This window comes from Chinchilla lanigera, unplaced genomic scaffold (genome assembly GCF_000276665.1).
Source record: "Chinchilla lanigera isolate Chin_1 unplaced genomic scaffold, ChiLan1.0 scaffold00041, whole genome shotgun sequence".
Taxonomy (NCBI): domain Eukaryota; kingdom Metazoa; phylum Chordata; class Mammalia; order Rodentia; family Chinchillidae; genus Chinchilla; species Chinchilla lanigera.
In genome coordinates this window covers 15,132,555-15,155,167 of record NW_004955442.1, presented here as the reverse complement: position 1 = coordinate 15,155,167, position 22,613 = coordinate 15,132,555, and the positions used below count along the sequence as shown (strand labels likewise).

At 51.8% G+C, this 22,613-nt stretch overlaps 1 protein-coding gene across 1 annotated transcript in view; it reads right to left on the bottom strand.

The window, feature by feature from the left end:
• The window catches only part of Pkd1 (polycystic kidney disease 1 (autosomal dominant)), a gene marked incomplete at its 5' end in the record, with an annotated part of 45,823 nt that extends 23,210 nt beyond the window's left edge, over nucleotides 1-22,613 (bottom strand). Inside the window, 14 exon segments of the mRNA XM_013517656.1 lie at nucleotides 326-459; nucleotides 756-931; nucleotides 1,125-1,256; nucleotides 2,369-3,133; nucleotides 3,625-3,857; nucleotides 4,166-4,292; nucleotides 5,749-5,864; nucleotides 6,078-6,298; nucleotides 7,302-7,485; nucleotides 7,618-8,289; nucleotides 8,517-8,686; nucleotides 8,879-8,950; nucleotides 9,085-9,156; nucleotides 22,500-22,613. Of these exon segments, the coding sequence (XP_013373110.1) occupies nucleotides 326-459; nucleotides 756-931; nucleotides 1,125-1,256; nucleotides 2,369-3,133; nucleotides 3,625-3,857; nucleotides 4,166-4,292; nucleotides 5,749-5,864; nucleotides 6,078-6,298; nucleotides 7,302-7,485; nucleotides 7,618-8,289; nucleotides 8,517-8,686; nucleotides 8,879-8,950; nucleotides 9,085-9,156; nucleotides 22,500-22,613 (3,188 nt within the window).

Genomic DNA, 22,613 nt, shown 5'->3' with positions numbered 1-22,613 from the left:
TAGGCCACTGGGGAGACATTACTATATGAGACTTCTAGAATTTTAAAAGTAATTAAACAAACAAAAAAAAAGTAATTAAACAGTGGTCCCACTCTGCTCTCCAAAAAAGAGAATAGAGAACAAGAGGGCCCAATTTCTTGAATATTTGAATCCTGGCCTCAGGAATGCTGCCTAGGCCCCACACCTTAGGCCCAGGTATCCCTCCTTCACCCCAGTAAGGTCCCCCCACGCCATCAACCCAGCAAGAGGGAACACCCCTTTGGGGGCCATCCCTAGGAAAGGACTGTCTGCACAGGACCAGCAGGGCAACAGATCTGCCCCTCACCTGAGTTGGCGTAGGTATGCGTGGCATTATGTTCCACCAACACCTGGGCTACAGTGGGGTCCGGGACCTGGAAGGACTTGTTGTATGGAGGCTTGAACTGGCCGAGCACCTGCTGACCATCCCCAAAGGTCCACCTGCCAGGGTAATGGGCAGGTGATAAGAACAGGCAGGGACAGGTGGTCAAGGCTGGCCACAGCAGCAACCTTCCCCTGCAGTCACTACTCCTTCCTGGCACCTTTGTCAAAGATAGGGTCCAACTCTGCTCCACTAGTCTCCCACACCTTCCCATAGATCCTCACAGAATTCTGTACACCAATACCCTGACAGAGGATGAAACCGAGGCCTAAAGAAGCAACACTTTGATACCTAGAATGAGCCCCCACCATGACCCCAAAAGCTGGCTGCCCACTACTAGGCCCAGGGAACTCACAGGAAAGCCACTTCCACAGCTGAGTCTACCAGCACCCTGGCCATCAGTGCCAGCGTGGTGTTGGGGGCCAGCACAGCTGGCACTGCTGACACCAGCAGGCTCCGCATCCTGTTCATGCGCTCCACCGTGACGTTGTAGTTCACAGTGACATTGCTCACATGGTTGGAGGCTGTGAGCTGCAGAGAAACACGTCAGTGCACACGGCCTACAGAACACAGCAAGAACCCCAAACTCCAGCTCAACAGCCTCCCCACATTCACCTAGTCATGGCAGTATGCTCAGAGGCAAAGCAAAACAAAGGAGAACAGAAGGCAAAGATAAGCACCCAGATATCCCAAGACCCCAAGACCTCATCTGCCTGGCCCCCACCGAGAGCTTGAAGATGGCAGCACTCTGGTAGATGACATTGAAGACAACATTGTGGAAGGTCAGGGACTGTTTGTCATCAATGGTCCACCGAAAGACCACGTTGGTGCCGGCCTCCACCATGGGGCTGTACCGCTGTGGAAAGGACATGGCATTGCCCAAAGCTGTGATTCTGGCCTTAGCCCCCATCTGCCCACCTGTACATGCCTCCCCTTGGGCTGCTGGAAAATTCCATGCCTAGTAGACAGAGAGCACATGGGGTCCACTGGCTGAGCTACAATTCCAAGACACCCATGTGGGAGAAGACAAGGAAGTACTCAGGCCTGCCTGGCTTAGGACACTAAGTGTCAGAGGGACTGAGCTTGGACCTGGGCACTAAGGGCCTGGGCCAAGCCAGCACTCAAACCTCCAGCTGCATGGCCTTGATCATGCCTTAACTCCCCTGTGCCTCAGTTTCCCCACCTGTAAAGCAGACTTAACATTAGCAGCAGAGTCAACCTATGGGTCAACCAGGTCCTCATCAACTCCCATCCCAGAACTCCTGCTAGAGCCCTGAGGTGGACACCTTGGTGTCATGCAGAAAGGTACACAAATCTCAGTGGGCCACATGGTCTTGGGTGATCAATGTCAAATGAAAGATAGATATGTCCTGGGGAAATCAGGAGACACAGCTTTGGGCACACTGCAGTCATGACAGGCCTATCAGGGCCATTACACAGAGGGTAGGCATATAGGCAGGCCTAGAATGAGGCACAAGGTAGCAAGCAGCCTCACATGGGGGCTTCAAATACCACCTCAACAGGCACATGCATAGGCAGATGAGAGAAATGCAGAGGGCCCAAAACACACCTGACTCATGGGGGCTCTGGAGGTAGAGGGCCAAATGTGACAACCTATTTTGGTGGGTAATTTTTGGAATGTGAGGGGAGAAAGAAGGGTTTATGACACAGACGCTGTAGCTGTGTCCTTTTAATAATTTAGAAATTGCTGAATAGGGCTAGGGGTGTACCTCAATGGTAGAGCACCTGCTTAGCTCTGGGCTCAATCTCTAGCATCATGAAAGGAAAAGAAAACAAACAAACTGCTCAGCAGTCTGAGCATTCCTGACAGGAGCTGCTAGAAAACAATGTGCTGACCACTGCCCAACCCCCAGCTGGCCAAGGAGCTTCTACACTGGGGAAGGGGCTCCTTCCATGCATACCTTTGCTGGGGCCAGGGAGGGGGGCTAGGTGACAGGCCACACTCACCACCAAGGCACCCTGTAGTACTCGGGCCTCAGGAACAGGCGTAGCACGGAGACCACGGATGGGCTCTTCTGCCGTCACTCTCAGGGTGAGGTTGGCCTGGCTAGCGCTGTTCTGTACTACAACCTCCACAGCGTGCTCCCCTTGGCTGAGCCCGTGAAGCACCAACACTGAAAACAGGGTGCTGTTGGTCGTGTTGTTGGTCTCTTGGACACAGGTGGGCTTGAGGGCATCCATGGTAGGGCAGGCAGCCTCCAAGGGTGCACTGACATTGCCCCCAGGCCAGTGAGCTGTGGCTGTGGCATTGGCACCTGAGTCCACCTGAAGCACCAAGACCGAGCCACTGGTTGGCATGTAGAGTTGGCCATCAAGGGCAACCGGGTAAATAACCCGGAGCCCAGCCACTGGGGAGACCACGTTGAAGCTGCAGGAAAGGTTGTACGTGGACACACTGTTGCCCACTGTGGCCCGGACCTCATAGCGCCCAGGATGCTTCAGCCCAGGGTTGGACCTTAGACCCAGCAGGGGGCTGAGTTGTTCAGTGGCTGTGACCAGCTGCAGGATACAGGCAGGGCCAGGCCGAGCATCATCCAGCAGGGTGGGCAGGTGGGCTAGCCAGTTAGAGGCATTGGTAGAGAGGTACAGGGTGTTGGGGCCAGCTTGGTTGGGTGCCAGGGGACAGTGCAGTAGGGCACCTGAGCCAGCATCATGCTGCAAACCAATGAGGTCACCAGGGAGCACAGGAACATCCTGGCCATGGAAGGTTACCTATGAGAGAAGGAGGCAGGACTGTGTCATGTCCTGCAGGGGACCACAGGACCAGGGCAAAGATGGGCAGATAGGGTTTCCACTGGGGTGTCAGCACTATTATCCATGTTTCAGAATCCCCACAACCCAGACACACACTGGAGGGACAAAAAGGGCAAGCAGACTAAGGCTACATAACCCCAGAGAGGATACTGTAGACGTGGGCTGCCTCTGGTGGAAAGGCCCTTCTCAGAGAACTCAGAGGCTAGAAAGAAGCCACCATGTTAAGGGAGGGATCCCTCCTTTAGAAGATATAGCAAGCTGGTACTTCTTATATGGGGAGACATGCAAAGGCACTTGGCTGGTAGTGGGCAGGGACATGAAGGAGATGCTGGGCTGTTCAGAGGTATCACGTTCTGTCTGCTTGGTGAAAGGCCAGGACTTCAGGCAGCTGAGGAGAAGGTGGACTAGTGAGCTGCTGGGAAGCAGACAGGCATATTGGGGACACATACCGAGTACTGCGTGGGGGGCCCTGCAGGCACGGAGAAAAGGAACTCTCTCCACAAAGCATAGGTGGCTCTGGGGAGCCCAGGCCCTACCACAGACTCATTGGCACAGGCCCGAAGGTGGCAGGCAGCATCCAGTGGCACACAGAGACTGGCACCAGGACACCAGCATCCCTCTGGCATACACCTAGGGACTGGCTCAGTCCTGTCATCAGGCTCACTTCTATTTCCTGGAACCCCTGCAGGGACAGGATGGACACCAAGCATTCTGGCTTACTAACATGTAAATTAGGGATGCCCATCTACCTACTTCAATACTAGACCTAGCTAGATAGTAGCCCAGGCCCCTCACCTCCTCTGCCACAAGGTCAGCTAATTGACCCAAGGTACCCCCCCATGAAGCAGGCCCCACATAATCTGTACTTAGGACACAGAACAAGTCTCTGTAGACCCCATATCTCTCTTCACCTCTAGGGTAGGGACCAGAAGACCTGAGAACTGGGCCCTCCTAAGCCCCCTGCCTCCCACTGCCATCGCGGAGGCCCACCTGCCCCTCCTGAAGGCCGATACACCTGAAGCCGCAACTGGGCAGGCTCCCCAAGCTCCTGGGTCTCAAACTCGGCTGTAGTGAGGAAGGCTTCGCGGCTTGGGCTCAAGCCAGGGAACACCATGACCTGATGGACAGAGGGCCACTTCAGCTCCACAGAACTCAACCCAGGGCCTAGACACACTGATCCCAAATACCAGGACAGAGGGGAGGAAGGATCTTCCTGAGGCCACTACAGGCATCACTGTATGTCCTTGGGAGGAAAACTCATATCAAAATCATCTGTGAGCAGCATGAGCCCTACTGTGGTTTTTACTTATTTAACTCCTGGTCCCTTGCTACAGTCTTTTTTTTAATTTAATTTTTATTAGTACATGATTGTAATACATAGCGATTAAAGTCATCACGAGCTGTTGGTATATGTATATAACACATCTTAATTATTTTTACATATTTCCTACTGTAGTTTTAAAAATAATTCACTCATCTATGATGAATATGATCATTATGTATATCTAAAATGTACCAATACTAGCTGGGTGTGGTGGCACACACCTGTGATCCCAGCACTTGGGAGGGTGAGGCAGGAGAATCGTTGCAAGTTCAAGACCAGCCTGGGCTACAAAGTGAGCTCAAGGCCAACCTGAACTGCATAACAAGACCCTGTCTCAAAAACACTCAAAAAATAAAATAAAATAAAATAAAATAAAATGTACCAATAAAATCTGATTGAAGAAAAAATTAACTCAAACAAAAAAATCCACAAAAAATTAAATTTAAATTAAAATAATTCACCCAGAACAGTGATGGCAAACCTTTTCGAGTGCCCAAATTGCAACCCAAAACCCACTTATTTATCACAAAGCCCCAACACCACAATTAAACCTGAATACTGACTAGCCATGCAAAAGCTGGGATGAGCTGTGGCTAATGATTTGTGGCTTTGGCATCACAGCCTGGCACTACTACTCCTTCCTGAGCATGTGCATGGCCCCCATGTGCGCCATTAACTGAGGCTCAGCTGCTAGGGCAATGCTGGGGTGAGCTGGCTTGCATGCTGACAAAGAGGGCTCTGAGTGCCTGCTGTGGCACGGGGCATAGGTTCACTACCATGACTCTGAGCAAGGACTAGGAAAGCAGTAGTTCCTCTAGATAAAGGGATTAGATGCTTTTCATCTCTGTGCCACATGGAGTTTCCAAGCTGTCCATGCTGGTCATAAACATGAAGATGACCCCAAAAAAGAATTAAGATGTGCTATATAAGTGTACCTACTCCCTAAAGTGCATATTAACTTCATGTACTACAAGCATATATTAATAAAGTAAAATTAAATTTAAAACAAACAAAAATGGCCCCCCCAAAATCAACTTTTCTTTTCTTTTTTTTTTTTTTTTGAGGCAGGGTCTTGCTTTGTAGCCCAGGCTAGCCTCAGATTCACAGCGATCCTCCTGCCTCAGCCTTCCAAGTATTGGGCACCACCACATCTGGCTGCCAACTTGTTTCTTAAAGACACACAACAGCAGGTAAGACAAGGCCCAGTCGGGGGAGGTTCCCCTCCGGAACACAAGAAGGTCCAGCCTACCTCCACGGGCTGTCGCGGGGACAGGAGGGCTTCCTGTGGTGTCAGCAGAATCAGGGGCCCCTGCAGGCCCCCACCAGGCACTCCCATGAGGAAGTTCTCAGCATCCCACACGAGGCCTGGAGATGGTAATTGTGCAGTGAGTGCCGGTGCCAGGCTAGGGGACCAACAGGGGGACATCCAGGGTGGGGCCAGACCTGAGAATGAGCCCCCTGGCAGCTGCTTCCTGCACCACTCCCTTCATCTTTGTTTCCTCTGGTAGAGTCTCAGCCCAGGCCTAAGAGCAGGTACCCAGCAAACACCTGGCCAACACTATGCAGTGGGAAACGCACCTCCGGGCTGCAGCTCACAGACATAGCTGTGTGGCGCTGAGCACAGGTCTGTGTTGCACTGTCCAGCAGGTCCCAGCCGCACACAGTGCTCGGCCGTGGCTGGATGTGGCTCCCCAGGCAGCCAGTTTTGGCAGCTTTCCAGGTTGAAGGCCTCGCCCTGGGGTGCCAGGCCTGCCTCTGCTCCCTCCACAGCTGAGAAGCCAATCCACACATCCAGGCTCCTGTGGGCAGATGGTAGACAGGCCGAGCCCTCGGGGTATGCTCCCTACAGCACCCTGGCAGGTGGACGCTAGCACCATCATTGTTCTCCAGATGGTAAAACTGAGGCTCAGAGACATGAGCCTCAAAGCAAAGCCCATGGCAGCACCCACCCATGCCCATGAAGTCAGTGTAGCATGGCCAAGGGGTCCACATGAGGCTCTGCCTCAGATGTGAGGCCATGGGCCACTCACATCTTGTCCTACAGATGCAGCATTTAGGGACCAAAACAGACTCACATCAGACCCCAAATAGTCTGACAGTGCTGCCAGGGTAGGAAGCCCTTCCTAGAGACAGGGCTCGTGGAACACGTATGTGCTCTGGTATAGGAAAAGGAGTAAACACATGGGAGGGAAGGAGCTGAGCTGGGCCCCAGATGCCTGCCTGGAAAAGGGCTTTTGCCACCTTGGGCCTTAATCACATCTGGGCACTGGGGATATGCAGACAACAACAGGAATTCACCCTTGCCTGGCACATGGATACCCAGGAGGGGGCATAGAGCCTCACCTCCCACATCAGGTACAGTGTACCCTAGGGCCACAGAACAAGAGTCTGGCCCACTACTACTGGGAGGCACCATGTCCCCACAAGCATCCACCATGCTCTCCAGGAGGTGGGTGGTATATGGCAGCCCTCTCCCTCTCTAGGGAGGGAGCAGGCACAGAATACAGAACCTCCAAGGTGTCCCAGAACCAGCCCAGTCAGGAAGGCCTAGAGTCTTCCCCTGCAGGACAGGACAGATGGGAGCCTGGGCCCAGCCCTCACTATGACACATGCCACAAGTGTTTACAGAAGCTGCTCTAGCCCATGTCCACATCTATACCTGTAGACAGCCATCCATGTCTAGCAATCTTGTACCTGTAGACAAGATCTCCCCAAGCCTCCCCATCTCGACTTGGCTTCTGCCCACACCCCCATCCTGACAATCCCACCCTTCTGTGGCCCAGGGTGGTGAGAGGCAGGCACCTGGTAACCTGGGAGACCAGGAAGTGCTGGATTGCAGGACTGTCCACCATGGCCAGGGCGGCCCCAGCCCAGGCCCGGCACCGCTCCTGCGCCTGCAGCCAGGATGCCTTCTCTGCCACCAGGCGGTAGCAGTGCCCATTGCCAGGGAAGATCTCCGTGTCCGAGGGGCAGAGTGGGTGCACCACTGGGGAATGGTGGGCAGAGATCAGGCATCAACGTGTGCCCATGACCGAACAGTGGGCTCTGTCCCAACCCCAGCCTTGCAGGGGAGGGTAGGCAGGAGTGGTGACCAGGGCCCAGCTGGGGAGGTACCTACCTTGGACTGGCTCCTCACCCAAGGCTAGGATGCTATAGGTAGCCTCAAGGTCTGAGCCTCCACGGTTCCGGATACCCAATTCAAGGCTCTCGTCTCTGTGCACAGAGGATGGGCACACAAGCTCCAGGGCAGCAGGTGCCACCTCTACTTGCACCTCTGTCTCCAGTGTGGCTGATCCATCCCCCAAAGCCAGTACTGCTGTCACATGATAGTGCCCAGGCAGCACATAGCGGTGGGTGGCAGCAGGACCAGTCATGTCCAGCTTCGGCGAGCCATCGCCAAAGTCCCAGCATATAGTGCTGAGAGGCAGGGAGATGGTGGTGATGTGAAAGGCTGCTGGCTGGCCAGAGGCCAGGGGTCCATGGGGCCCCACCAGGGTGGCCCCTGGAGAAGAAGGGAAGACATGCTGGAGGAAGGTGGGGCCCCGGCAGGCAGGGGTGGGTGGCCGGGGGCTGGAACACAGGGACAGGCAGGCCATTGAGGTGTTGAGGGTCTGAGCTGCCCCACATAAACACTGGCCCTGCTCCAAGAGGGCTGCTAGGCCCTGGCCACCTAAAAAGCAGAAGGTACTGCAGGCCTCAGGTGCCAGTGGGCCCTTGTGAGCAGTGGAGAAGACCACCAGCACCATGTTGTCTGAGCTGTTGTCAGGGAAGCAGGCAACATACTCCTCATCTGGAACAGACAGACATACTAGTTGTAGGAGCCCATCTCCTCCTCTTGGCTTCATCCCTGCCCTCCACCTCTGCCCGTAGATCAGAACCCCAGAGCCCCAAATGTTCCAGAGGGACGATATGCATCTTTCTCTGGGGCCCTCTGCTGCTACAGAAAGGGCTGCAGCTCCTCCTGACCTAGGTCCTGGCAAGGAGGACAGAGCCATTCCACATATGGCCCACACTCACCACAGCTGCTGTCTACCAAGGAGAGACCAAGGAGGGGCTGGCCAGCCAGGGGGCCAGGCCCTGTGCATGTGGTCTCCTCTGGCTGTACCACATGAACCTGCTGCTCCTCTGCCCAGCGCCTCAGCCACATTAGACCACAGTCACACTCAAATGGGTTTCTGCTCAGGTTTCTGCAGGGGAACAGGTATAGGGGACCAGGCTGAGAGGGGGCAGCTCTGACAGAAGGGTCCATTCTGCCCTCCAATGGGCCTGCAAACTGTTCTCAAATTTGGGAGGCGCCAGAGGCCCAATTAGGAGGGCAGAGGGGATGTTCGGGGACAGATTGTATAGCCACTGACACCATCAAAGGCAAAGAAACTTACATTTCACTTAAATTAAATAAATTAGCAAATATTCCTTCTTCTAACGTAGAAATCCTATTGTTGCTTATGTCCCTGGAAGACAGAAGGGATTAGGGAATGACAGGAACGCTTGTGAGATTACGATGACAGGCAACCGCCACTCGCCCACTCTGAGTAATCCCCACCATGCTGGAGAGGTCAGGCACTGCCAAGGAGGGGACACTCACAGCTCCACCAGCGCTGACAGGTTTGCCAGGAACCCGACGTCCAGTGTCTGGAGCAAGTTGTGGGAGACATCTCTGAGGAACAGGGCAGCTGCAGTTCAGTGCAGGAGCTCCAGGCTGGCCACAGAGCCATACCTGATTCCGCACTTAGGGGTGTAATAGCATACCCAAGCTGCAGCTTCCCAGCCCATAGACTCTGAGTTCCCCATTTCCAAGGTCTGGGAAGGGCTTTTTCTCATGGAGGATCTCAATGAACACTCATCTGGGGAAACTGAGGCAAGGTAAGTTGGGGCCCTCAGTGGTCTGCACCCATCTCAGCCCTGTGCAAAGTGCCACAGTACACAGCCACAGAGAACTATTGCATGAGCATGGCCTTGATGGGCACAGTCCTTTCTGCCTAGTCCCACTCCCACAAGGCCAAGGCCCCACACCAACCCTCTGCCCTACCCTAGCAGGATGGTCTCACACCACCACATGGGGTTCAGAATGCACCAGGGCTTCCAGGGCCCCATTGCTACTATCCACTGGTAGAGGGAAGACATCAGAATGTTCCCAAGACACAGTGGGGGCAAAAAGGTAAGATAAATAGGGAGAAGGACCCTGGTGGATGAGCCCACATCACAGTGATGGTGATGATCTACAACAAACTTCAAGTCCAACACAATGAATTACAAACTCCACTGGGCATACTAATACAGGCCTGTAATCCCAGCACTCAAATCTGAAGCAAGAGCTTCAGAAATTTCAGGCCAGCCTGGACAACACAGAAAAACCCTGCCTCAAAACCCAAAAGTATTCTGAGTAACCAATTTGAAGATATCAACATGTAATACAACAACCATTGTTAATTTCCTATCACTTTGTCTGAAATTCTGTATTACTTGTACTGTTTATGAGTTATTTTGAAAATGTATGTGTTTGTTAATATGTTCTCATTCTTTTATCTTTAAAATAAAAAAATAAAAAACCCAAAAGTAAAAAATGAAAACCTTTACTGCATCTAAAAGATAATACAAAGGTTTATCTGGATCCAGCTATGAGAAGAATCATCAAGAAACATGGAAATATGAATTTGTGCTCCTTCCCACTGTGCCTTGCCCCCAACACAGAGGAAAAGGAGTTACAACAAGCCTCTGGCTTTCACAAACCTGCAAGTGGTAAACAAGTCATAAGCAACCACAGTGTGGGCACCAGAGCCAGAGCACACCTTCACAACTCAAAACAACAGAACCTAAGTGAGCCAGGACACACCAACCAAGACCAATGGAAAGAGTCACATGTTTCCAGAGCATGAACCTAAGCGCAGAAACAAAGCATCAAGGACTAAAGAACCAACTATATCCAAAAACATGCAACCTAGCCGGGCACATACCTGTGATCCCAGCACTCTGGGAGGCTGCAGCAGGAGGATTATGGTTCAAGCTCAGCCTGAGCAATTTAGCAATTTAGCAAGACCTTGTCTCAAAATAAAAAATAAAATGGGCTAGGAATGTAGTTCAGTGCAAAGGCCTTGGGTCTAATCCCCAGTACCACAATAAACAAAGAAGCAAGTAAGCAAACACCAAACACATTCAACCTCCACAAAAAATACCACAAATAAAATCAGAAAACAAACTACAGGCCAATCACAACGACACACACCTACAGTCCCAGTTGCTCAGGAGGCTGAGGCAGGAGGATTCCTTGAGCCCAAGAGTTCTAGACCACTAGACCAGCCTAAGCAACACAGTAAGACTCTGGAGATATGGAAAGCTGTTGTTTAGGTTCCAAACAAACAAACAAACAAAGCACTACAAGCTGGGAAAAGTGCTACAATTTGGATTTCTGACTAAAGAATAATAATACCCTTGCTAAGAACCCTTGCTAGTGGTACAAAAGCCACCACTCCAATTTTCTAAAAAAGAAAAAGCTGAGCCAGGTGTGGTATCACACACCTGTAGTCCCAAGCACTCAGGAGGCTGAGGCAGGAGGACTGCTGCGAGTTTGAGACCATCCTGGGCTACAAAGTGAGCTCAAGACCAGCCTGAACTGCACAGCAAGACCCTGTCTCAAAAAGACAAAAATAAATAAATAACTAGAAAGAGCTGGGCATGGTGGCACACACCTGTAGCCCCAGATACTCAGGAGACACAGGCAGGAAGAGTGCAAATTCAAGGTCAATCTAGGGAACTTAATGAGACCCTGTCTCAAAATTTAAAAATAAACTAAAGAGGACTGAAGATGTTGCCTAGCAACATGAAGCCTTAAATCCAATCCCAACTGCCACCAAAAAAAAGGCTAAAAGCAAAAACGCAATTATTAAAAGCATAAATAGTCACAGACACAGAAGGAACATTCAATCTTCACAGTATGTGGAGAGATACCAATGAAAACAACCTGCAATAGCACTCTTTATTTAGGTTGTGAGCATGTTAGAATTCCAGCAACCCAGTTCAGGGAACATGGAAGTGACCCATCCCCATGAGACTAGATGATGACTATCCTGCTAGGTATTTTTGGGCAGCATAGTGGGAGGGTCCACACCTTTGAGGTATGCTACTTTTTAACACATCAACCCTACTTCTGCTCTAGTACCCTGAGAACCCCTGGTGGAGGCAAGGGCCATGTCTCTGTTGTCTACTTTCTGGCATTCTTTCTACCCACTGCTCCCAACCCCAACTCAGTAGAGCTCCTAGGATGGAGGCCCCTGCACTATTCTGACTCAGTGGACAATTCAGGGTCCTGCTCGATCTGCGTATCACCCTAAGTCTTCAAACCATGCAGCCTGGGTCCCCAACCCACAGAGCTTATGCTCTTCTAGGTAGGCATACACTCACTACTGCACTTGGTGCCTCCCACTAGCCAGGTGTTATACCATGGCTGATATCCCCAGGGGCATCTACATGGGCAGAATATGGTAATGTGAACTGCAGGGACCTGGTAGACATGAGGGAAACTGGAGGGCTACCCAGGGGTCCTCAACCAGCCCTGCTGCCCACAGACAGGAGAAACTGAACAATGAGAAGGGTTCACCCCTAGGCCACACAGGGGCAAAGAGGGCAGGTGGTCTCAAGGGTGGCTTGCTAGAGAGGGGATGACCATGTGTGTGAAGCTGTGCACTAAGGTGTGCAGGGGAAAGTCAAGGAGGGCCACTATATATGCCTCAACCATAGGACAGGTTCAAGACCCACCTCCATTCTAGAGCTGCAAAAACAGTGGGCTCAGACAAGCCTAACCCTGACCTGCAGCTGAATGGCCTCAGTTGCCTCCTTTGCTGAGTGGGGAGTGGTGAGGATGCCCACTCCCCAGTCCAGATGCTGGAAGAGGTGTGCCGGCCAGCTGCAGCCCCCAAGGAAACATCTGCACATTCCAAAAGCATGTGGTCAGCAGTCAGGCAAGTGCCAGGCCCAGCACCCCCGCCCCGCACTGGCCGCCGTACTGGAAACAGGACTCAGGGGAACAGCTACGAGGGGCCGCCTGTGGACATTATGTAACCCACTCCTCCTGAGCCAGCCTCCTCCCTCCAACAACCAGGACAGCAAAGTGGGTAGGGGTCCCCATTCCCTCCAGGCCCAGCCAGCCAGCCCTATCAGCTCCCTGGAGGAAACAGTCTCCTCAGCAGAGCTTGGGGACGCCACAGAAGCATCGCTCCAGGAGCCAGAGCCAAGGAGAAGCAAGGAGAGCCCATAGTGAGAGGGCCGCCGCCGCTCCCCTCCTCACCCCCGGCCTGGCAGAGGAGAGAGGGGAGGACAGGCCCTCCTGGCCTGGCCACAGTACCTTTCAGCACTAATGTACTTTCCTTTCAGGAGCCCAGTAGCTGTGCCAGGGGTGTCTAACACCCTCGCTCTCCCTCACTCCCTTTGCTTTCTTTGCTTTTGTTCTCTTCTATTTATGGTGAGTGAGGCTGGCTTTCAGCCCCGGAAATGATGTTTAAATTAATGAATTCAAGTTTAAGAAAGAGTTGAAGAAAAACATGCAGAGAGCACGGGGGGGGGGGGGAGGGACTTCTTGGCTATGCCCACCCTGCATTTCCAGGGAAAAAGGGGCAAGAGGCCAGCCAGACTCAACACTGCTCTGCACTCTGATGCCCACCTCCCACGTGGCTCCAAACCAGGGCCCAGGAAGCAGCAGGGGGCCAGCCTTTGAGACAAGAGGGAAAGGACAAGGGTCCCTCAGCTGAGTTGGGACCTGATGATCTTAGTCCCAGGGCTGGGGCAGGAGAAGCAGGAGGGCCCCTACATATCACAGGGCATTCTGTAGGGTCTGCCTGTCCATACAGAACCCCTTATCACAGACACCAAGTGCCACTCCAGCCCAACACCACCACCTAGAATCCTCCTGGGACCCACAGACAAGGGTAAGAGAAAGGATCCAGGGGCTGGGGATTTAGCTCTGCAGCACAGCACCTGCCTGGCAAGTGCAAGGTCGTGAGTTCGATTCCTGGTACTGGAGGAAAACCAAAAAAAAAAGAGAGAGGATTCAGCATCAGAGCCAAAGGAAGTCGGGGGCCTTCCTGTACTGTGAGGGAAAAATCCTACACAGAAGGCTGTCACAAGAGCCATCCACTCTCATCTAGGTATTAACAGAACCAGGGTGGGCAGATGGGCGCACCCCGTCCCATCTGCAGCTGGAACATGGAGCCCCCCTCTAGGGGAAGGGTGGGAAAAGTATCAATGCTGAGAGGCCCTCCAAACCCCTTCTGGTGCCTTGGCACACAACAACTCAACACCAGGACTGCCAGTGGCTCACATCCCATCACAGCCGTGAGGGCAGTACAGTGCCAGCCTATTCAGACAGGAACCCTGAGGCTCAGAGAGACCTGTCTCTACCCCTATATTACCCCCAGAGAAGTCCAGGGGTGGCCAGGAGACCCAGTTTGTCCAAGAAGAAAGTTGGGGGCCCTGGCTTTCCAGGGGCTGCTGTCCTCTGCTGCGGGCAGCAACACTAGGCCAGCCAGCAGTCTCAGCACTCACACTCATTACTCACTCATCTCTCAGGCATGGCCAGTGGCATTAACCTGCCCAATACCAGGGCTAGGAAGCAGCATGGATCCCAGGACCCTTGAGCCTGTTCCACTCCCACAGCTGTGGCATGCCCCTGGCCCTAACCCTTGCACATGCTGTGACCACAAGAGCTGGCTTCTGCCCTTTCCTGAGGACAAAGCCTCCCCAAGGTAGCCTCAAAGGCACCAACCTGTCTTCAGAGCAGGGGGCTACTACAGGTGGGGACAGCAGCTGACCAGGGCTGGGAGAAAAGAAGCCCCCTCCTTTGGCCTTGAAGTGCAGCCCCTGTCCCTGGCATTGTTACCCAGGCACAGAGGGGCCCCCTGGCAACGATGGCTGCCAAGCCAGAGAGAACGAGGTGTTCCGGAAAGGATATGAGCTGCATTTTCCAGCTGCGCCCCATCCTGCAGGAGGATGCTCGCCCCACCGCTGCGCCCACGCCTGGCCAGGCCAGGAGGAGTGCTGAGCCCAGACAGCCGCCACCCCAGACGGCTGCTGCGGGAGAAGCGGGATGTTTTCATTCCAGAATGCTAGGCAGGCGGCCGTCTGGGCTCCGGCTGCTGGCGCTGGCCGCCACCACAGTGTTCCGGAGAGGAAAATGTGCATCTCCATCCAAAATGGCCTCCTCAGTGGAAACCAATCCCAGCCAGACTCTCCCTCAAGAGTTGGGGTCTCTATGCATCCTGCCCATTTGGCAGTGGCACCCCAGGGTAGAAGAGTAAAAGCAGCAGCAGACCTGTCCTCTACCCCTGGGGGAAGCCCAGGGAGGGGTTGGCAGAGGTGGGACCCACATTTGGCATTAGCCACACTGTTAGCTGTCTCAAGATGGTAGCCTGAGACACCCCTGCACAACAGCCAGTGTGAGGGAGGAAAAGCCTCATGAGAAGTCCAGGTGGAGACACCATGATCTCAAGCATCGGAGGGAAATACCATAGAACAGTCTTTAGAGGATCTGGAAGGAGTAGAAATGAGGGTCACATACACTTAGCACAACCTTCCAAAAAGCTCCCAACAGCCCTGCAATATCCACCAGAGACACTCACACAAAGATCTACCAGTGCATGCCTGATAGCCAAGGCTGGCATCAGGGCAACACACTGCCATAAGCAGGGACACTGAGCAGAGAACAGGGGACAGACAGATCACCATTACTCAGGACAAAAGGAAGAGGTAAAACCGACGGTGTGTACTACAGGCTGCTTACTTCACATAATTTCACTGTCACATACACACATTTGAATGCATAAAAAAAAACATAAAAGCTGAGATAAAAACAAGCAAGAAATCAAGTGCTGTGTGTGCCAATGGTCTCAGCATTCAAAAGGCAAGACCAAGCCAGGCGTGGTGATGCACACCTGTAATTCCAACACTTGGGAGGCTGAAGCAGAAGGATGGATGCAAGTTCCAGGCCAGACTAAACGACCTAGCAAGACCCCATCTCAGAGAAAAAGAGGAGGGAACATGCCAGGCCTCATGAATCCCTATAGCCTTTGCACTGAAGACATCTCTTAGAGGCTGATGGTTGCAAGTTCAAGACCAGCCTGGGCTACAAAGTGAGCTCAAGGCCAGCCTGAACTGCATAGCAAGACCCTGTCTCAAAAAGACCAAAAAAAAAAAAAAGACACTTCTCAGATCAGATCAGGGAAGATAGGAAGACTTCTAAACTTATGGCCTTCTTGAGCTGGGTGCTGAGGAATGTATAGGAGTCTGCCTACTTAGACTGGTTTCTTCTTTCCCCATCAGCCACAGCATCTGATCTGTGCATATCTCAACCTTAGGCTCTTATGTCCTATCTGTCCCCAGCAGGGCAGGTCCTAGGGTCTGGCACCTGGTGACTGATACCTGAGTATAAAGCAATGGGCCCCAGAGATCACAGAGAGGAGAGCCAGGGCACCTAAACAATGGTTATAATCATAACCATTATAACAGGGCAGTGAGCCTTGTTGATGCATGACATATCCCCACCTCTCAAAGATAAATGTAATCATGATGCTCATTTTATAGACAAGAAAAACGACCTTTGGAGAGGCTAGTGACATAGCCAAGATCATACAGGAAGTGGAGGACCTGAGATGTGAATCCAGATCTAATGCTAGGCCCCTATACCTCCCTCTTGAAGCTAAAAGGAAACTATCCAGGACAGAGCAGAGATGGCTGGAGAGTCCAAGGGGAATGAATGGAAAGGCTTGGACAAAGAGCCTCAGCAGCCCCTAGGTCTCTCCACAAGTTCTTCAAACACACCTCCGGGAGGCCCCACTGTCACCTCTCCCTAGCACCTACAAACCAGGATGCTACATATAGTTGGCGGGTGGTGGGAGCTTGCCCCAGAGCATGCTGAACTCATCACATCTGCCACAACTCACGGACCATCTGCCCTTAGGAAGTGAATCCATCTCTGGAAACCTCAGCTTTCTGGTCTGTAAAATGGGACCAAGAGTGATTCTAGCCCCACAATTCCACAGTGAGATATCTATGAAAGGACGTAAAGGGCTTAGCACAGGATTCAGTACAGGGAACCACAGAGGGCAGCAAGACAGCAGGGACCTATAGCTCCTTAGTAGTTCCTTCACAGATTTTTAAAAATTCAGATATAGTTCACACACCAGAAAGTTTACCCTTTAAAGATAAACAATTCAGCGGTTTTCAGTATATATACAGAGTTGTACAACCATTATCACTATCTAATTTCACGACATTTTCATCATCCCAAAAAGAAACCCCACCTTCCTTGGTCATTACCCCTTCACCACCCAACCCTCCCCTCAATACAGGCAATCATTAATCTGTTTTCTATCTCTGTGGATTTTCCTGTTCTGGACTTTTCACATTACAGGAGTCATAGGATATATGGCCTTTGCGGCGGCCATTTCAGCAAGTGCCATGTTCTCAGAGCCTATGTGCTCTGCCCATGTATTACCACTTCCACCACACCAAGAGAAACATACCCTTCTTCACACACACACCCTGAAATGTCTGTTTAGGTCCTTTCCCCATTTTTTACAAAGCCTTTGGTTTTTGTTTGTTTTCTTTTTTTTTTTTGAGACAAATTCTTGCTATATTGTTCAGGCTGGCCTTGAACTCACTATGGAACCCACACTGTCCTCAAATTCATAGTCATCCTCCTGCCTCAGCCTGCACGGCCCACCCTGGCACTTCCAGTCATCACTGAAACTTTTGGAGTGTTGGGCAGGCGTAGTAGGGCACCCCTGTAACCCCAGCACTCAGAGGCTGAGGCAGGAGGATCAGCCACAAGTTCAAGGCCAGCCTGGGCTACATAGTAAGTTCAAGACCACCTTGGACTATGTAACGAGGCCCTATCTCAAACAAACAAAAAAAACTTCTGAGGTGCTTCCACGACCCAGATACTGTGAATGTGATGGTGAATGAACGTGTGTGTCTTTGTGTGACATTACTTTAATTTTTCTTGGGCAAATACCCATGAGTGGAGAGGCAGAATCCTATGTAACTCCACGTGATTGTTGAAGGAGCTGCCAGGCTCTTCCATAGGCGGCACCACTGTACAGCACTCTCAGCAGAGGACAGGGGTTCTCATTTCTCCCTGGCCTTACCAACACTTGTCATTCCTTTTGACAACCGCATCGTGGTGGTTATGAAGTGGTGTCTCACTGTGGTTTTGATTTGCATTTCCCTAATGACTAACAATGTTGAGCATCTTTTCCTATGGTTCTTGGCCAGTGATGTTTCTTCTGTGGAAAAATGTCTGTTCAGGTCCTTTCCCCATTTTTTACACAGCCATTTGGGTTTTTTGTTTGTTTGTTTCTTTTGATTTTTTGAGACACGGTCTTGCTATGTCGTTCAGGCTGGTCTTGAACTCACTATGGAACCCACACCAGCCTAGAATTCGTAGTGATCCTCCTGCCTCAGCCTCCCAAGTACTGATATTACAGGCATGTGGCACGATACTGTCAGGGCCATTTGTTTTGTTACTGAGACCTAAGAGTTCTTTGTATGTTCTGGACACAAGTCCTGCATCAGGTGGATGATCTGCAGATGTTTCTCATTCCCACAGATATTCTTATAACATGATGCTTATGTACTCATGTACATCACTAGCTGCTGAAGGTTTGCAGGGTACAGGTGCTCTGGGGTGCATCTTTTTAGATCTTCAAGTGTTGCAGAGAAAGGCAAGCTATACACGAGATGTTTCCCTTGCCTAAAAAATAGGCACCATTCTCCTCTTTCCCCTTGGCAACCAAATACATAAGTTCACTGCTGTTCCCATTTTTGGCAATCTAAAAAACTAAATTACCTTTCACATTGTTCTGAATTCCCAAGGTTGGCACCTTGTAGGAGGCAAAGCTCAGAACCCAGAGAGTCAGCCAGCAGCACTTGCATGATGCCATCCTCCCCTGCATCTCCACATAGCAGCTAGAGTTCCTTCTAGATGGTGCTGGTCATGCTTCTCTTCTAGACCTTATAAAGTCCTCCTTATCTGCTCTCCCCATAAAGACTCTGCCTCCTGTTGTTCTATCACCTCATGCCTCAGGGACTCCATGCGCCTCTTCTCTTATCTAGAATGCTCTGCCAGGTCCTGGGCAGCTCCTATACAAGCTTTGAGTTTTGGCTTCAACATCACCTGCAGCTGAGGTCTTTCCAAGGCTCCTCCCTGACATCTGTCTTTGTCTTTCTGGAATCTATGTCAGTTTAATGTGGGCTCCTCCACTATGATAACTGAGCCCAACAGTGGTCTCACAGACCCCTGGTACAGGGCTGGACAAGTCACAACTGGGCCCTACATCTGGTGAGGGCTCATAGAGGCTCACAGCTGGTCAGAAATGCCTCAAGCTTTAGTGACAACTCACAGTCCTGGCTCTTAGGCCCCAAGGCTTAGAACAGGAGTTTGAAGACCCTCTGCTGCCCCTAAAGCAGCAATGCATGGCAGGTGCCATCTAATACATAAGGCCCAAGTGCTCACTTTGCCAGCACATATACTAGTACATTAGGCCCAAGCTAGCCTCTACCAAGCCATGGGGTCTGGGCACAGATGCCTGCCTTCCCTCACACCTCGATCCAGGGCACAGACACATGGGGCTGAGCCTCTTCCCAGCAATCTCCTATTATTTAGTGGTCCAGAGAAGAAACATCAAGTCCCTCAATACTCCCAGCAAAATAAAGACCCTAAGACCCCTATATTTTAAACCAGTGAACCAGTTACCTACTGAGTCCCTAGTATGTGCTTCATTCTAGTCCCAAAACACTCACAAAACAACACCAGGCCAAGGTAAGCCCCTAGCCAAAATTAGCAGCACAAACCACCCAAGAAATGATCCCCAAAAGCAACAAAAGCTGAAGCTAATCAACATCTCACACCTAGAGCAGCACCATCGAGAAAGCCCTCTGCAGTGACAGAATATTTATGTTATAGTCACTGGCCACAAGAGGCTCTAGAGTACTTGATGTGGGACTGTCCACACAAAAATCCAACTCCCAACTTGCAAAGATGGAGAGGACAGAAACACACCCCAAAGCACTGCAGAGTGATAGCTCAGAGACAACTGGGAACCCAGGGTCACAGAAGCCAGTTTATTGAATGAATTGCAGAAGGGGAAAGAGATGGAGGAGCATAACATCAACAGAGATTTAAAAGACATTAGGTAATTACACTATGAAGACTTTACTGAGACTCTAATTCAAACTATCAAAAAAACCAGAATGAGCTGGGCATGGCGGCACACGCCTATAATCCCAGTACTCGGGAGGCTGAGGCAGGAGGATCACTGCAAGTTCGAGACCAGCCTGGGCTATAAAGTGAGCTCAAGGCCAGCCTGAACTGCATAGCAAGACCCTGTCTCAAAAATACAAAAAATAAACAACAACAACAAAAAAAAAACAGAAGGAAAACTTGAACACACTGCACATTTAATGGACTGAGGAGTAATAACAAATGGCATAACAATGGGTTTTAGGTGTGTTTAGGGAGTTATGATACACTTCAAAACGCTCACAGATTAAAGACCAGAATTCTGGAAATTACTCAAAACATGGGCGAGGGTTGATATGGGAGAGGAGGTGAGATTTACCACCCGGTTCTGACTACTTTTCTCTGTAAGGAAGCTTTAAATTCTCCATAGCAAAGCTTCAAAAATAGTGCAGCAGCAACATTTTGCCAATAACGTCATCTTTTTCAAGCTGCCACCTCCCAGCAGCATCATTTTAACCCAAGAAAGACCGGAAGGTTGTGGTGTTGGAAGCCCAAGGCACCCTCCCATCTGTCCTGCCTCATGTCAGGCTGGCCAAGGAGTCACAAACACAGCTGCCCAAGCCCCTTACAGAGGCTGTTGTTGACAAGAGAAGGCAACGCTTGCAGGGTACCTAAACACTCATGTGAGAGGCTGCCCTGTGTCTGTGGGCTCGCCCTTAGAGAAGCTCCCACTGGTTCCCTAAGGAGTGTGCTGAATTAAAAACCCACTAAACACAGATGGTGGCCTGGAGGACCAGCAGGGGTATCTCAACATCTCCCTAAGGCCCCAGTTTCTCATGTGTCCCTCTCATCTCTGGAAATCTTCCAGAGACACCCTTGTGGGTAGAAAGAAGAACGTGGAGTCTCCTCCTTTCCTCTCACCTGCCCACATAAGGTCACCTTGATGTCCCATCACACACTGAGAAGGGCCAGCACCCTAAAAACCCTGCCACCTCAGGCCAGATCAGGTCACCAGCTCCCAGAAGACTCATTTTAACAAAACCCAGAGCTGGGCGTGGTGTCTCATACCTGTAATTGCAGCACTTGGGAGGCTGAGGCAGGAGGAATGTCACAAGTTCGAGACCAGCCTGGGCTACAAAGTGAGCTCAAGGCCAGCCTGAACTGCACAGCAAGACCCTGTCTCAAAAAGACAAAAACAAAAAACCCCAGACCGGAGCCTAAGGAGGCACAAAAAGCGACAGCCTGAGAGTGAACAGCGCTATACACCCCTCATCCTTTATTTCCTGGATAGCTCCTGGGAGGCTAGCAGGGGGCACCAGGGGCTAGGGATGTGGGAACAACAGAAGGAGCTAGGCCTGACTCCCAGAGCAACCAGTTGGCAGAAACTGAGATACCCTCACCGACAGCATCCAGAAACAAAGGGTGGAGTGGATCTGACGCAATTCTGTGGGCACTGCTGGCAGGCAGAAGGGGGCCCATCTCCACAGAGACAGCGGCGCCACAGTTGCTCAAGTGGTCAAGGAGTACAATGACAAGCCCAGAACAGCCCCCAACCACTGTTCCCAACTAGCCATGGAGAACTTGCTCTTTCCTACCCAGACTATCAAGCAAAACACCAAGGACAAAGGACTCTCTTATTAAAGGCAGCTCCATATTGGAGTCACCAAGAAGCATCACAAAACCAAAAGGCAGAAAAGAGCCCTCCTCCAGATTAACAGGCCCAGGATGTCACAAGCTCCTCTAGGAGATTCCAGCAGGGACTTCTGGGCTGAGGTGTCCAAAAGTGCCCAGGAAATCTAAGGAGTTGGGATTAGCAGGCCCTGAAACTTTCCCCAGCCCCCGGAACTAGTATCTACAATCTCAGTCCCCTACCCACTTCTCAGTCCCATTCCGCGTCCTGGCACCTCACAGATCCAATTCGCCCTCACCATGTCCAGGCTGTATACCTTGAACAAGTCTCATCGTATCTCCAGAGCTATTTCATCAACTGCAAAACTGGGGTCCTGATTGTACTTACTCTGCCAAAGTCAAGTGCGATGATCCCTAAGAGTTTGGCACAGGCCTGGCTCAGGGATTCTCTCAGTAAAGGCTACCTATTACTATTACCTCCACACTAAACCCGACGCTGTCTCTTAAGCGTTTTACCCCTCCCACTGTTTCCAGAATACCGCTGCAATAGAGCACCCTGAGGCCTTTCAAGACCTTGGCTGGCCTGTGGGTCCACCTCCCACCCTTCCCCAACCCTTCACACCATTCCTGCAGTTGTCACACTTGGCCACGTTCAGGCACCTTCCCTTCTTCACATCTCAGGTGCCCTCCCCTCTTCCTCTGGTCCCACCTCCCGGCCCCTTCCTTCACATCAGGACCATTCTGCCGCGTCCAACCAAGACCTGCCCCTCCTCCACACCGACAGAAACCCCGCCTCCCAGAAAATCCTCAAGCCCCAGGCCGCATCCCAATTAGCCTCTAATTAGCTTCTAATTAGTGTGTGCTAGCTCTCTCCACATACCTCGATCTTTCCGCCCCGCCCCGCACGCTGTCAGCTCCCGCTCTCGGAACCCCACCGCGAGGGACCTCTGTTGTCAGAGAAGCCAGGACTTTCGGCCTGCCCCCTCCCCCCGGCCACGCCGGCCGCAGTTCCAGATTTTCCTTATTTAGTCGGGCCGACAGCCGCGCCGGAGCCTCGCCCTGGGAGCGGCCTAGCCCCGCCGCGATGCTCTCCCGGCCACCCGGAGCCATGGCAACCGCCAGCCCGCCCAGGCCCGGCTACTCACAGAGCTGTGGTGTCCGCAGGGATGCGCAGTGCGGGCCCGAGCGTCAGTAGCCCGCGGCCTGAGCAGTTGACCAGGCAGGCGGCGCCCGGCGCCGGGCCGCAAAGGCAAGGGGGC